Here is a 14,379-nt window from a genome sequence, read left to right as displayed (position 1 = left end):
GACTCGCAGTGGCCTGTCCTTCGGGTGCGAAGCTGGCGCCCCCGCTCCCCCCTGGCTGCGTGGCCAGATCCCAGGAGGGAGCGAGGGAGCCCCTTCACCGGCGTCCCCCTGGGCAGCGCGTGGGTCAGAACCCGCGCCGTGGCCATCACGGGGACCACAGCCAGCGGGAAGAATGACCCTCTCGGCTCTCGGAAGTGCAGAAGAGCGCTCGGGAAGAGCGGCGTGGGGGGGCCGTGGAGGGCCCGTCACCGAGAGGTCACAGCTCGAGCGGGACAGGAAAACAGGAGAAAAATTAGTCCACCAGAAGAGCAAGAAGAAGCCCAAGAACCGCAGGACGAGAGAAGGCATGACCGATGGAAACGCAGCGGTGATCCCAACAAACGCCGGCAGACGAACCCAGCTGGGACGGGTAAGGTCGGCCGCTCGGACGGCCTTTACACGCCGGAGCTGGCGGCGCTGGAGGCTCAGTCGGGGAGCGTCTGCCTCGGACTCGGGTCATCTCAGGGTCCTGGGATCGAGCCCCATGTCGGGCTCCCTGCTCCACGGGGAGTCTGCTTCTCCCTCTGCCCCTCCCCCTGCTCCTGCTCTCTCTCTCGCCAATAAATAAATAAAATCTTAAAAAAATTAAATTCCAGCTCTCTTACTCACGAGACACAGATCTGAAATGCAAAAAGGCCCATCAATCTAAGGTAGAGGACATTTTTTTAAAAACCACACAGATTTTAAGCTAAAAATAAGACAACATAGCATTTATTTAAGTTTTTTTGTTTGTTTGTTTGTTTGTTTGTTTTGACAGACAGAGATCACAAGCAGGCAGAGAGACAGGCAGAGAGAGAGAGAGGGAAGCAGGCTCCCTGCTGAGCAGAGAGCCCGACGCGGGACTCGATCCCAGGACCCTGAGATCATGACCTGAGCCAAAGGCCGAGGCTTTAATCCACTGAGCCACCCAGGCGCCCCACAACAAAGCTTTTTAAGACCGAAGTGCTTACCAGGGCAAGTGAGAGCGCAGGTACAGGTGGCTTAGTCGGAGACAAAGAGACCCGGCAGTGCAGCCTCCACTGCAGGAAGCCAGAGTCCACGTGGGAAGCCACGGACCAGCACAGCCCTCCCACGGATTCCGGGCCGAGGACACAGAACGTTCATAAGTGACACATGAGAGTTGAAAGCACATCCGTGAGCGGGATTCGCAGACGGATCTAGATGCCAGAGCCCCCCGGCAGAGGCGCACGCTCTTCTCAAGCGCGTTTCAGTTCTGAGCCCACAATGTGCACACGAGACGCCTCTTGAGCAACATTAAAAACATGACACTCTGTGAGCTTTGAAGGAAAGAACTTCACGTATGCTTGGAAATCTTAAACTGAATTTCCTTTTTTTTATGACTTTATTTATTTATTTTTAAAGATTTTATTTATTTATTTGACAGACAGAGATCACAAGTAGACAGAGAGGCAGAGAGAGGAGGAAGCAGGCTCCCCACTGAGCAGAGAGCCCGATGTGGGGCTCGATCCCAGGACCCTGAGACCATGACACGAACCAAAGGCAGAAGCTTTAACCTACTGAGCCCGCCAGGCGCCCCAAGATTTAATTTTTAAGTAATCTCTACACCCAACATGGGGCTTGAACTCAACTTTAAAAATTTTATTTAAATTCAAGTTAGTTGACACAGAGTGGATCACTGGTTTCAGAGGTAGAATTTATGGATTCATCAGCTGCGCGTAGCCCCCAGGGCTCATCACATCACGTGCCTCCTTCATGCCCGTCACCCGGTTACCCTGTCCCCCCACCCCCACCCTTCCAGCAGCCCTCAGTTTGTTTCCCAGAGTTAAGAGTCTCTTTGGGTTCGTCTTCCTCTCTGATTTCATCTTCTTTTATTTTTCCTTCCCTTCCCCTATGGTCCTCTGTTTTGTCTCTTATGCTCCACAAGTAAGTGAAACCATATGATAATTGACTCTCTCTGCTGGACTCATTTCACTCAGCATCATCTCTTCCAGTCCCGTCCATGTTGCTATAAAAGTTGGGTATTCGTCCTTTCTGATGGAGGCATAATACTCCATAGTGTATATGGACCACATCTTCTTTATCCATTCATCCGTTGAAGGGCATCTTGGTTCTTTCCACAGTTTGGCTACCGTGGCCATTGGGCCATTGCTGCTATGAACATTTGGGTGTACGTGCCCCTTCGGATCACTACATTGGTATCTTTAGGGTAAATACCCAATAGTGCGATTGTGGGGTGGTAGGGTAGCTCTATTTTCAACTTTTTGAGGAACCTCCATGCTGTTTTCCAGAGTGGCTGCACCAGCTTGCATTCCCACCAACAGTGTAGGAGGGTTCCCTTTCTCCGCATCCTCACCAGCATCTGTCATTTTCTGACTTGTTGATTTTAGCCATTCTGACTGGTGTGAGGTGGGATCTCATTGTGGTTTTGATTTGTGTTTCCCTGGTGCTGAGCGATGTGGAGCACTGTTTTATGGGTCTATTGGCCATCTGGATGTCTTCTTTGGAGAAGTGTCTGTTCATGTCTTCTGCCCATTTTTTGACATGATTATCTGTTTTGTGTGTGTTGAGTTTGAGGAGTTCATTATAGATCCTGGTTATCAACCTTTTGTCTGTACTGTCATTTGCAAATGTCTTCTTCCATTCCGTGGTTGCCTCTTTGTTTTGTTGACTGTTTCCTTTGCTGTGCAGAAGCTTTTGATCTTGATGAAGTCCCAAAAGTTCACTTTCTCTTTTGTTTCCTTTGCCTTTGGAGACATATCTTGGAAGAAGCTGCTGTGGCTGATATCGAAGAGATTACTGCCTATGTTCTCCTATAGGATTCTGATGGATTCCTGCCTCATGTTGAGGTCTTTTATCCATTTTGAGTTTATCTTTGTGTGTGGAGTCAGAGAATGGTCCAGTCTGATTCTGCATGTGGCTGTCCAATTTTCCCAGCACCATTTATTGAAGAGATTATCTTTTTTCCATTGGACATTCTTTCCTGCTTTGTCGAAGATTAATTGACCATAGACTTGAGGGTCCATATCTGGGCTCTCTACTCTGTTCCACTGGTCTATGTGTCTGTTTTTGTGCTGGTACCATGCTGTCTTAGTGATCACAGCTTTGTAATAGAGCTTGAAATCAGGCAACATGATGCCTTCAGCTTCAGGGTTTTTTTAATAGTTTTTAAAAAATATATATTTATTTGACAGGGAGAGAGACACAAGCAGGAGAAGTGGGAGAGGGAGAAGTAGACTCCCCGCCAAGCAGGGACCCCACTGCGGGGCTCGATCCCAGGACCCTGGGACCATGACCAGAGCCAAAGGCAGACACCTCATGACTGAGCCACCCAGGCGGCCCTCTAGCTTTGGTTTTTAAAGTCTGACTTTAGAACACAGTGCTTGATTTTTACCTCCTCAGACACATGTAATATCAAGAAAATCCTTGTAGAGAAGTCTTAAATTTCGGTTAGTAGCACTACTGTTTGTAGTGATGCTAGGATTATTACTTGGAAACTGTGTTAAACATGTTATAAGCCAAAGCTAACAAGTAATTGTATGAGTGTCCGGGGCCGCATGTTCGCGTGTGGAAGAGAAGGGAGCGGAGTACAAACCCGCGAGGAAGGAGAGCTTGTCGTCCCCGAGGGAAACGCGTCCCCGCACGTCCACGGCAGCGTGACCCGCCGCAGCCGAGACAGGATGGCGGCGTTCGCGTCCCCCGGAGACAGTGGCTGAAGAAAGGTGTGGTGTGCTCGCACACACGGCGCGACCGTTCTCAGCCATGAAAGGGGAGGAGATCCTGCCGCGTGCTGGAGCTGGAGGCGCACTTTGAAGGGAGCCGAGTGATCGTCTCCAGGTGTGGAATGCCAACGGCGACCTCAGGCCGCAGCGGGACCAGCAGGTGCTTGGGGCAGGGCCGGCGGAGCACGTGAGGGGCACATGGACACACCTCGGTCGGCCGGGCCGGGGATGGGCCAGGGGCGCACGGGGCGCGGTGCTGCGTCCTGGGACGCTGCTGAGAGCGCAGGCCTTGAGCGTCCGCATCACAGGGAAAAACCCCGATGCTGCGAGGTGACTCGGCGGTCGTCCTGCGGAATAAGCAAATCGCGATGGTTCCATGGCCCCCGGAAACCGGTGTGACACACGCCAGCTCCATCACCATAAAACGGGGTGGGGGGTAATAAAATTAAGAAGCAAGAAAAGAAAGCAGCCCTCGTGATGTCGCGGCTGACTTGGAAGCTCTTGCCAAAGGCCGTGGGCCGTGTGACCGCGGACGGAGTGGCGCCGGCAGCCGGGCTGGTCAGGAAGCAGGAATGTGCGTCGCGCGGGGCATGAGCCCTGGGTCCTTGCTGGGAGCGAGGCAGGAGGCACTTTTTTCTAACAGTCAGACAGAGCATCCCTCGCCGGGGAGCTGAGAGCCAGCGGGACCCGGGGCCCCCGAAGGCCAGGACGGCATCGCTGCCGGGACGAGCTGTCTCTGCCTCACTCCCCGCACCTGGTTGCAGGGCGAGGAGCAGAGACTCCGTGGGGAGGACAGGTGGATCTCCGGGTTGTGGCCAGGTCAGACGATGCAGCCGTTAGTGCCCTTATGAAAGAGCCCCCAGAGAGTCCCGGCCCTTCCCTCTCGGGAAGACACAGCGAGGGGAGATGCAGGACCCAATCTGCGCGTGCCGTGACCTTACTCCCGACCCTCAGAGTGGTGAGGAGCAAGTGTCTGCCATCTCCAAGCTGCCCGGTCCGTGCCGCTTGGTTAGAGCAGCCTGAGCAGACTCAGGGAAGCCTGGACTACGCTCCTGGGAACACGGAGCTGACGGCTGAACCCCAGCAGCCATTGTGGGTCACGAGGCTGCTCATCCACCCCAGGGTTCGGGAGCTAGGGTTCCCAAGGAGGGGCCTGGAGGGACCTGGCTCCCCATGGCCTTAGAGCCAACACCGTCTTTAAGCCACCAGGCCCTAACCTTGGTTAGTGCAAGAGAGAGATGCACAATCTTGCTCGAGCCAGGCTCCTTGGGTCTCTGGAGCTTGTGTCGAGCCCAACTGATGCCCGGGCCTCCACCTGGGGAGTGGGGCCGGGGGAGAGACTTTCTCTGGAGGCGGCAGTTCCCAGCCGCACCCTCTGGCTGGCCCACCCAGCTCCAGATGTCTGTTGGGGGTGTCAGCGAGGGAGGTACTCCGGACGAAGAGGAAGTGGCCGAAAGGGGAAGCAGCGGGCTGCAGGGAGGAGCAGGTGGGCTGGGGGCGGGGGCAGCTGCCGGAGCTTAGGGCCTGCAGTCTGTGGCTGGAGCAAGATGAAGGCCAAGGCGGTACCCCCGGAGGTGAGTCCGGGAGCCCGGGGCCAGGCGGGAGAGGCAGGCCGAAGCGGGCGGCCAGAGAGCCCAGGCCCAGGGGATCACAGGGCGCCCCGCGGGCCTGGCAGCCTTACCCCAGCTCCGCAGGGCAGGAAGTCGCACGCTGCCAGCTGTGACCACTGATGCCCAGAGGGCCCCAGCCTATCCCCAGCCCAGGAACACGGTGGCTATTGGGCCACCCCCTCCCCACGGCCGGCCCCAGCCCAGGGACACAGGCTTTCTGTCACTGCAGAGAGCCAGCAGCTCTGCAGCTGCCTGGAGCTGCCCCGGGGGGCGCCTCCCCAGGCCCCAATGCTGTTCCGAGGGCCCAAGAGGGGGGAGGATGTGCTCCGGGGAGCGGAGGTCAGAGAGGCGCCTGGGACAGCTCCGAGTCCCAGTGGGGCTGTGGGGCTCTGATCTGCCCTCTCTGCCTGGGACACTTGGGGAACAGGCCCTTTTCCCCTGTGGTACAGCGGAAAGGTGGGGGAGGGAGCGGCCAGTCCAAGGAGGTCCCTGGGGCCCCTTCGCTCAGCCCCCAGCCTCGGACTTCCCACGCGCTGCATCTCCTGAGACTCGGTGAAGGCTCGATGGGCCCCGGGGCGTGGGCGGTCCCCTGAGCTGGGCTCTGCCATGTGGGGGGCAGAGTGAGGTTCTGAACGCAGCTCTGGGGGAGCATCCTGGCTTCCCTCTGGGGGGACTCCCTGGTTCTGCCGGAGGCCCCGCCCTGCACTCCCGGCGGGCGCACCGATCCCTGGAGTGCTTGGCCCACCGAGGCCACTATGGGGGAGCCCTGTCCGCCTGGCTTCCAGCTCTCTGTGGGACTAGCTGCCCTGAGGAGGTAGAGTCCTGGGGCAGAGGGGGTCCCCACACAGCACCCCAGGTTCCCCAGCCCTCAGGCCCCCGGATGGCAGCGAAGGGTCTCTGCTCAGCCCCCGCCGTGCCTTCCCAGCCAGGAAGTCCTCCTGAGTCCCAGGAGGGGGCTGCTGAGGCCCCCCAGGCTGAGGCCCCACCCTGGGAAAGGAGGCAGCCGGTAAGGAGGGCCCAGCTGAAAGCAGAAATGGCTCCGGGCCTCACTACGCACATGGCTGAAAGAAGGAACCAAGGTTCAGACACGCGGGTGCCCGAGGAGAGCAAGAGGGCGAGGGAGCCAGAGGGCCGGGCTAGCTGCTCTGGCGCAGACGGACACGAACACCCACGCGCGCACACACACAGCCATGCGCACACGCGCGCACACGCACACGCACGCACACACAACGCACACACACACACACACACACACCGGCTTCGGGCTCCACACGGAGTCCCCATCTGCAGGGCCTGCGGAGGGCAGTGGAGGGCAGACCAGTGCCGGGCCTGCGGCTGCTGGTGGCACCAGGTCGCCGTGTCAGGGGCCGAGAGCTCCGCAGAGCGCATCAGAGGCCCTGGCGCCCCCGCTCCACAGGCCCACAGCCCAGGGACAGAGAGCCTAGCGCAGCAGAACAGGGGCTGGAGGGAGGAAGCTCCGCAGGCAAGGATGAAACCAGCCAGACCAGCGCGCTTCCCTCAGCTCCCCAATCCCTGTCTCGGGGCCCAAGGGAAAGCCTCAGGCCACTTGGTCCCCTGCCCCACAGGGAGCTCAGCCCTGCTCAGCGGCTCCTCATCCTTCGCCCACCCAGCCCCCTGCAGGCCTGGCCCTCCCTGGGAGCCGGGGACAGTCTCTGTCAGCACCGGAAAGGCCACCTCAGCCCACCCAGAAGTAGAGCAGACGCACGCCATCCCGGGACCCCACGGTGACACCCTTTTCCTGCTGCAGGTGCTGGGAGCGCTGGCCGTGCTGGGGCTTGGTGCTGGGGCTCTTGCCTACGTCCTGTGGCAAGTGCACCTCCCGCCCACCAGCGGCCAGCTGCACCCGGAGGAAGGGCCCACCTCGTCCCCGGGCCAAGGCTCCCGCCGGCCTTGGGAGCCCCAGAGTGGGGAGGCTGCGCCACGGCTGAAGGACGCCTGCCGGTGAGTGTCTGTGAGGTCTGCGGGCCCGTCGCTGCACTCAGCTCTGCCCTCTGTGAGCTTCCCGCCCTTGGACTAGCCCGTCGGCCGGCATGACCCTCTGCCACTTCTTAGAAGAGAGTGCTGGCCGGGAAGGGCGGCCCCAAGGTGGGGATGGGCCGGAGCTGACGGACTTGGGGTATTCTGCGCAGCAACACAGGCCGCTGCCCCACAGCTCCGCTGCAAAGCCCGGAGCCACCTGGGCAGCTTCTCAGCCTTCCTGTCACGGTGTCGCTGTTCCCAGCTGCCCGGCCACCTGCCTTTCACGCTTTCTGCTGTGGGGGGAGTCCTGCTCAGAGCCCCGCCCGTGGAGCACAAGATGCGCTCCCACCACCGCCTGGTCCGGGCCCTGCCTGGGGCCAGGCCTGCAGGGCGCTCCTGCACCCTGGGCCCGGCCGGTCAGCTTGGGCCGCCTCCAGCGGCCTCCCTTGCAGTCGGCAGCCCAGACCCAACCTCAGCTCAGAGCGACGGCTCTGCAGCAGCCGTGCCTGGAACTGGGCTGGGCCCGGGGCCCCAGTCTGCGCGGCTCCCTCCCTGGCTCCCCCCACCGCCCCCAGGGTCGCTGCCCTCAGTGGGCTCGTGGGGCTCATGCCTGCCCCATCCAGTCTAGTTGGCTCCCCTGGCCTGGGCTCAGACCCCATGTTGGTGGTGACCCCCCGGCCTGACCAGTGGGGACGGGGCAGGGGACGCGAGGCGGGTTGGTGGCCCCGTGCTCCGCTCAGGCCCCATGGCTGTCTCTGCAGGCTGGCCCTTGTGGAGAGCACCCCCCGGGACCTCCCTGCTGCGGCCGGCAGCCCGTCGGCCCAGCCCCTGGCCCAGGCCTGGCTGCAGCTGCTGGACGCCGCCCAGCACAGCATTCACGTGGCCTCCTTCTACTGGTCCCTCACAGGGGCCGACATTGGGGTCAACGACTCGTCTTCCCAGATGGTATGGCCGGCCCTGCCCACCCCACCTGGGTGCTGGGGCGCATCTCTCTCACTCTGAGCTGTGGGTGGGCAAGGTGGCCTCCCGGGAGAGGTCTGGGTCCTTCCTAGTTGGTGAGGCCTCACCCCCCATGGCTGGCCCGGCCTCGCAGGGGGAGGCCCTTCTGCGGAAGCTGGAGCAGCTGCTGGACAAGAATATTTCCCTGGCTGTGGCGACCAACAGCCCGTCACTGGCCAAGAACTCCACGGACCTGCAGGTCCTGGCGGCCCGAGGTAGGTGCCTGTCCGGCCCGGGCCCGCAGCCTCGGGGGCAGGCATGGTTCGTGACCTGCTGGTGCCACAGACGAGGAAGGCGCGCAGAGCTGCGTGGGAGGGGCCAGGAGGGGCCCGGTGCTTCGCTCGTTCACCAGGAGGGCAGGGGCCTGGGGCGGCGTGCTTAAAGTCCGCCTCGCGGGACTGGGGCTGGTTCCAAGGGGCCAGACGGTCATCCTCCGTGGTGGGCAGAGGTGGGTGGCTGCGGGGCCCCCCTGAGCCCAGCTGCTCTGACCTGTGGGTGGGCTCGGGCTGGGAGCTCAGCTGGGAAGTGATCCTGTAGCCCCGGGCTCTGGAGAGGGGCTGCCCTGAGGGGTGGGGTCAGTCGGTGCCTTCGTCGCCCGGACACCTGGCGAGACCCCGGTGACCGCACGGTCCTCACCCCCCGCCCAGGTGCCCAGGTGCGGTTCGTGCCCTTGAGGAAGCTCACCGGGGGCGTTTTGCACTCCAAATTCTGGGTCGTGGACGGACGGCATGTCTACCTGGGCAGTGCCAACATGGACTGGCGGGCCCTGACGCAGGTGAGTCCCAAGGGCAGGGAGACCCATCAGGGACCCGTCCGCTGCCCGTGCTCCCGAGGCCTGGCGATGTCCTGTGCAGCCCCGGGTGAAACAGGGCTGGGGCGTCGCCCTGGTGCACGGAACAGGCGCCGGGTCAGGGGTTCGGGGATCCCACACGGCGCCTGCCCCCGCGCCCCGGAACGTTGTTGCACCCACGGGAAGACGCCGCAGTCTCTGCACCAGGGAAACCTGCGTCCCTGAAGGAAAAGCAAAGCATGAAAAACCAGCCCGAGAAGGGTGGCGGCCAGCGCAGCCACGCCGGTCGTCGGTCGCCGGACAGGGACGCGACGAGCGACTTCTCTTAGGCATTTTCTGTTTCTGCGGTAACCAGCACGCGCCGCGGCTTTGACGGTTGGGTACAGCGTGCAAGACCAGCAGGGCCCCCGTCACCCCGCAGCTCCTGCGAGCGCCGTCTGTCACACCGTCTGTCCTGACTCCCGCGGTGCTGCTGCCAGCGCGGGGGCCACGCTCCGTCCCGGGGCAGAGGCCCGCCCCCCGAGCCGCCGCCCTGTCCCTACAGGTGAAGGAGCTGGGCGCCGTCATCTACAACTGCAGCCGCCTGGCCCTCGACCTGGAGAGGACCTTCCAGACCTACTGGGTCCTGGGGGCACCGAGGGCTGTCCTCCCCAGAGCCTGGCCTCGGAGCTTCTCGTCCCACATCAACCGCTTCCAGCCTCTCCGGGGCCACTTTGACGGGGTGCCCACCACGGCCTATTTCTCCGTAAGAGCGGCCAAGGGGGCCTGCCAGATCCCCGGGGAGCCTGCCCGCCGCCGTGCTGCCCAGGGCCCAGGACCCAGCTGTGGTCCCCCGGCCAGCGGCGGGCTGTCCACAGACCCAGCTCCAGGAGAGGACGCAGGCTGCGCCGTCCACGGCCACGGGAGACAGGCAGCCTGGGAGGGGCGGGGCTTCCCGTGGCCCAGGGAGGGGCTCAAATAACTGTTGGGTGGGGTGGAGGGGCTTTTGCCTGGGGCCTGCGAGGGCCAGGGCGGACCAGCTCATCAAGTGGGTCCGTCTGGGAAGGGGCTGGGGGCGGGCGGACCCTCCATCTGGGCGAGTGGGAGCAGGGGCTGGTCTCTGAGACCCAGCATCAGGCCGGGGCCGGGTCCTCCGGGGGTCGGGGGTGCAGCGCGGGGCAGGCTTCCTAGCCTTCCTACCCAGACTGAGGGCAGCCCGAGGTCCCGTGTCCTGTCCCCACCTCTCCAGGGGGCCCCTCTGGTCTTCCTCTGAGATCCCACATGCTGGAGGGTGAGGGCAGGCTGGGTCGCAGGTCCAGGAAGCAAGCGGCTCAGTGCCCTCGGGGACCTCTCTGCCTGGACAGGCCTCGCCCCCCGCACTCTGCCCACACGGCCGCACGCGGGACCTGGAAGCCCTGCTGGCCGTGGTGCGTGGTGCCCGGGAGTTCATCTACGTCTCAGTGATGGAGTACTTCCCCACCACGCGCTTCAGCCACCCGGCCAGGTAGGGGCGTGGGAGCCCGGGATGGGGGGTTCGCTCTGCGGAGGGGCAGCCCCCGGCGCATTTCCTCTCCCACTGGGACCCCTGCTCAGCCCTGGCTTGCAATCAGGGTCCCCGTTGGCCCGAGGACCCTGAGCCGCCCTCCTACAGGTACTGGCCAGTGCTGGACACCGCACTGCGGACAGCAGCCTTCAACAGGGGTGTGCGCGTGCGCCTGCTGGTCAGCTGCTGGCCCCACACAGACCCCAGCATGTTCCCCGACCTGAGGTCCCTGCAGGCCTTCAGCAACCCCGCGGCCGGGGTCTCGGTGGATGTGGTGAGGACCCCCCACCAGGGCCGGGCTGGGGTGGGCGGTCCTCCTCCCCTCCTCACGTGCTCCCTTTCTGTTCCCCAAAGAAAGTCTTCATCGTGCCAGTGGGAAATCACTCCAACATCCCCTTCAGCAGGGTGAGCCACAGCAAGTTCATGGTCACAGAGAAGGAGGCCTACATCGGTGAGCAGGCGCTGCCCCAAGACCCCGAGTCTTTGAGGGGCACCGAGCACGTGTGCATGACCACAGAGGCCACAAAAACCCACAGAAGGGGGACATGACCCCCAAGCAGTGGCTGGGCCAGGGTGCTAAAGGGGACTCTGTTCTCACGGGCAGCACGGACCCCTCAGGACAGAGGCGAACCGAGGGGGGGCTCTCAGGTCCAGGACAGGTCCAGGCTCAGGGCGCCAGGCGGGTGGGAAGCCCCAAGCCCCAAGTTTTCAGGACGCTGAGTCGGGACACCAGCCCCAGGGGAATTGGGAGGAGCCGCACCGCACGCGCAGAGAGCTGGTTGGCTCTTCTGCATCTGAGGGGCTGGCCCGGCTGCAGTTTCTGGCAGCAGAGTGACCTTGGAGCCCCTCCGTCCCCAGCGTCGTGGCCGAGCCTGATGGCTGGGCCCTGCGGAGGGAGAGAGCCCCCTCCCAGTCACATGGGACTCTCTCCCGCCTACTGCCCCAGGCACCTCCAACTGGTCGGAGGACTACTTCAGCAGCACCTCGGGGGTGGGCCTGGTGGTCAGCCAGAGAGTGCCCAGCGGCCGGCCGGGGCTCCTCACCGTGCAGGAGCAGCTGCGTCGCCTGTTCGAGCGAGACTGGGATTCCCGCTACGCCGTGGGCCTGGACGCACAAGCCCAGGGCCAGGATTGCGCCTGGCGAGGCTGAGGGGCTGCTCTGCCCAGTCCCCGGCCCGCAGCGCCCGCGTCCCGCGGCGCCTCCCCACCTGCTGCGGGTCAGGGCTCTGAGCCGCCCTCCTCACAAGCCCTGCTCACGTCTAGGACCTCCCAGCTCCCGGCCCTTGGCGCCTGAACCGGCCCCTTGCACGCCCCACCTCCTCCAGGGAGCCTTCCGGGATCGTCCTCCCTGACCCACAGAGCCACAGCCCCTACCCACGAAGAGGCTTTAGAATCCACGCACCTCCCTGCCTGTCTGTGTGGGTCTGGCATGGGCGGCTTCCACTCCTCCCGGCCCCGGGCTGGGGTTCTGCACCCCCCACCCTGCCGCCCTGGGACGGCTCTGCCTGCCTGTCGGTGCCTAGGCCTCCCCCACAGGAGCCGGGGGTGGGGCTGGAGCAGGTGCTGGGACGCGCGGACCCAGGATGGGGGACAGATGGAGAGGGAGGGTGCAGGGCTGCTGTGTGGCCCCAGGACCATGTGCAGTGAGGGCCGGCACTTCAGGTAGGGTCGAGAGAACCTGGTTTGGAGCCAGGGCTGGGGGGGTGGGGGTGGGGTGCTGGCACCAAGCCGGGGTGGAGCCTTGGACACGGACCTGCCCAGGGGACACCGCCCCAGGAGACGGCCGGACACCGCCCTGCAGAGGCTCTGAATCCTGTTTGACACCTGGGTTCTGGCCCTTCTGCCGGATCGGAGGCCGTCCCAGCGCACCCACTTGGCCTCTCCCGACTTCTGGTTTCTGACCAAGGCTCCAGAGCCCACCCGATCTGTGGAGGCCGCCCTGGGCGGCAGTGTGGGGTGAGCTCCGTGGCCAGGGAACCCTGGACTCTGAGGGGGCTGAGCGAGGAGATGCCCGCGTCCGCCCTCCCACACCCTGGAGTGCCGCACCCCTGCCCGCCCCGTCCTCTCTGCCCCACAGTGAGCAGGAGGGCTGCAGTCGGGCCCCGTGTGTCAGCATCCTTGTCAGCTCCCTCCTCTGGGAGCTGGTCTGTGTGTGAGCAGCCCTGGACCAAACCAAGCCTCCCGCCACTGTGGCGGCTCCCCACAGCTCCTGTCCCCTGCCTGTGGACTGCACAGCGACCCCCGTCAGAAAGAGACCCTGTCCTGGACCCATGGTGCCCTCCAGAGCTGAGTGGGGGTTTGCACTCTGGTCCTGGCCCCCAGCAGCGGTGTCCCCGGGCCGGTCAGCCACGAGCCATCAGGTCCCCGTGCTCCAGGTCGTGCCTGGATGACAGGGAAAAAGCCACAGCCATGGCCCAGTGGCCATCACCACGGAAGGGGCTGGTGGCCACACGTCGGGGCAGTCTCTATGGCCTGTTCCAAAGCAGACCTTCCCGTCAGGAGACCCAGCTTGTGAGGCTTGAGAGCCCCCCCGGGGTGCCTTGATGTGGCTCCTTCTGTGCCTCGGTGGACAGACTCATGACCTTGTCCCGGAAGCCGTGTCCTGTGTGACCCCTCCCCTCGGCGGTGGGCACAACCGTGTTTGCTTGTAAGCAATAGAGCACACAAAGGGGCCGATCTGTCACTTCTGCGACTGTGTGACGCGCGTCTGTGAGTGCGCCCGCTGGGGGTCCGCTCCTCGCAGGCCAGAGGAAGCTCCTGGGCTGTGGCCGGTCCTCAGCGAGGACCCTGAGGCAGGGCACCGAGCGCGGCAGCGAGACGCAGCGGCCCTCACCCGTCCAGCCCGCAAGTGCTGTGAGCGGCCGGCGGCTCTTTCCCCACTCGGATGGAGGGACCCCAGCCCCGGCCCTCACCCCAACTCCAGCCTGCAGGACCCTGGGCTGAGGACCCAGCTAATCGGGGCTCCAAGTCCCAACGCACAGGAACTGGGAGGTGACAAACGCACGTTGTCGTCAGCGGCTGGCCTGTGGCAAGGAGGCTGCGTGGGAGGACCCTCTACACTTCCCGCCTCCAGCCCCGAGGCCCCCATGTCTCCGGCCCTGACCACAGCCTCACCCGAGGCCAGAAGCCCACGGTGCCCAGCTGACCCCCACGTCGGTGTTCCCAGGAGGAGGGCCTGACACATGGGATAGGCCGGGGGCGTCTGCCTGGGGGTGCTGGTCTCTCCTGACTTCGGGACAAACGCCCCGCTGACTTGGTCCCGTTTCGAGTTCACGGACTGCCCGTTCTCCAGAGGATGGCCTGTCCTCAGGGTGGGCGGCCTTCCCACCAGCCACGGGGAGGGCACGGTGTGCACACGCTAGGGGGGGAGCCCTCTGCTCTGCCTGCTGGGGCAGCACCAGGTGGGGGCTCAGCCACAGTCTGAAAGGGGGAAGGAGCGGGTCATCAGGAGTCCCCCGGGGCCAGGCGGGGGCGGGACAGGCTACACTGGGGACGCTGTGAGCTCGGGCCCGGGAGGGGCCTGCAGGGCACTCCAGGTGAGGAGACTGGGTACCTGGGAGCTGCTTGGGCAGAGGGAGAGCAGCCCCCAGCGGGGCCCCCATCACAGCCAGGGGTGTCGGCCCAGCTGTCCCTGCGCTGCCTTTGTGGGTGCCGTGTCGCCCTGACGGCCAGCCTCGCTCCGAGCTTCCGGCCTGCTCCTCCTTCTGGCTGCTGGGCTGGGGAAGGACCCAAGGACCCAGGACAGCTGGAAGACCCACAA

The 14,379-nt window shown here is 63.6% G+C and overlaps 1 protein-coding gene across 1 annotated transcript; it reads left to right on the top strand.

Moving 5' to 3' along the window:
* The first annotated feature begins 4,975 nt into the window (after positions 1-4,975).
* Positions 4,976-13,293, top strand: PLD4 (phospholipase D family member 4). The gene is made up of 10 exons (XM_082737336.1): positions 4,976-5,293; positions 7,098-7,291; positions 8,071-8,254; positions 8,403-8,523; positions 8,956-9,083; positions 9,643-9,843; positions 10,442-10,581; positions 10,729-10,894; positions 10,975-11,071; positions 11,567-13,293. The coding sequence occupies exons 1-10, from the start codon at positions 5,267-5,269 to the stop codon at positions 11,767-11,769; spliced, it is 1,461 nt and encodes a 486-aa protein (XP_082593462.1). The 5' UTR covers positions 4,976-5,266; the 3' UTR covers positions 11,770-13,293.
* The last annotated feature ends 1,086 nt before the right edge of the window (positions 13,294-14,379 follow it).

The sequence above is a fragment of the Mustela nivalis genome (genome assembly GCF_964662115.1).
Source record: "Mustela nivalis genome assembly, chromosome: 6".
NCBI classification, from domain to species: Eukaryota; Metazoa; Chordata; class Mammalia; order Carnivora; family Mustelidae; genus Mustela; species Mustela nivalis.
The sequence above is the reverse complement of the archived record's forward strand: the minus strand, read 5'-3'. Positions and strand labels throughout refer to the sequence as shown.

Bases quoted from the DNA above. Each gene is read 5' to 3' on its own strand.
- PLD4 (XM_082737336.1), top strand. From the start codon at position 5,267: ATGAAGGCCAAGGCGGTACCCCCGGAG. The intron at 8,524-8,955 runs GTAGGTGCCTGT...CCCCCCGCCCAG, and splicing joins GCAGGTCCTGGCGGCCCGAG to GTGCCCAGGTGCGGTTCGTG. The intron at 9,084-9,642 runs GTGAGTCCCAAG...CTGTCCCTACAG, and splicing joins ACTGGCGGGCCCTGACGCAG to GTGAAGGAGCTGGGCGCCGT.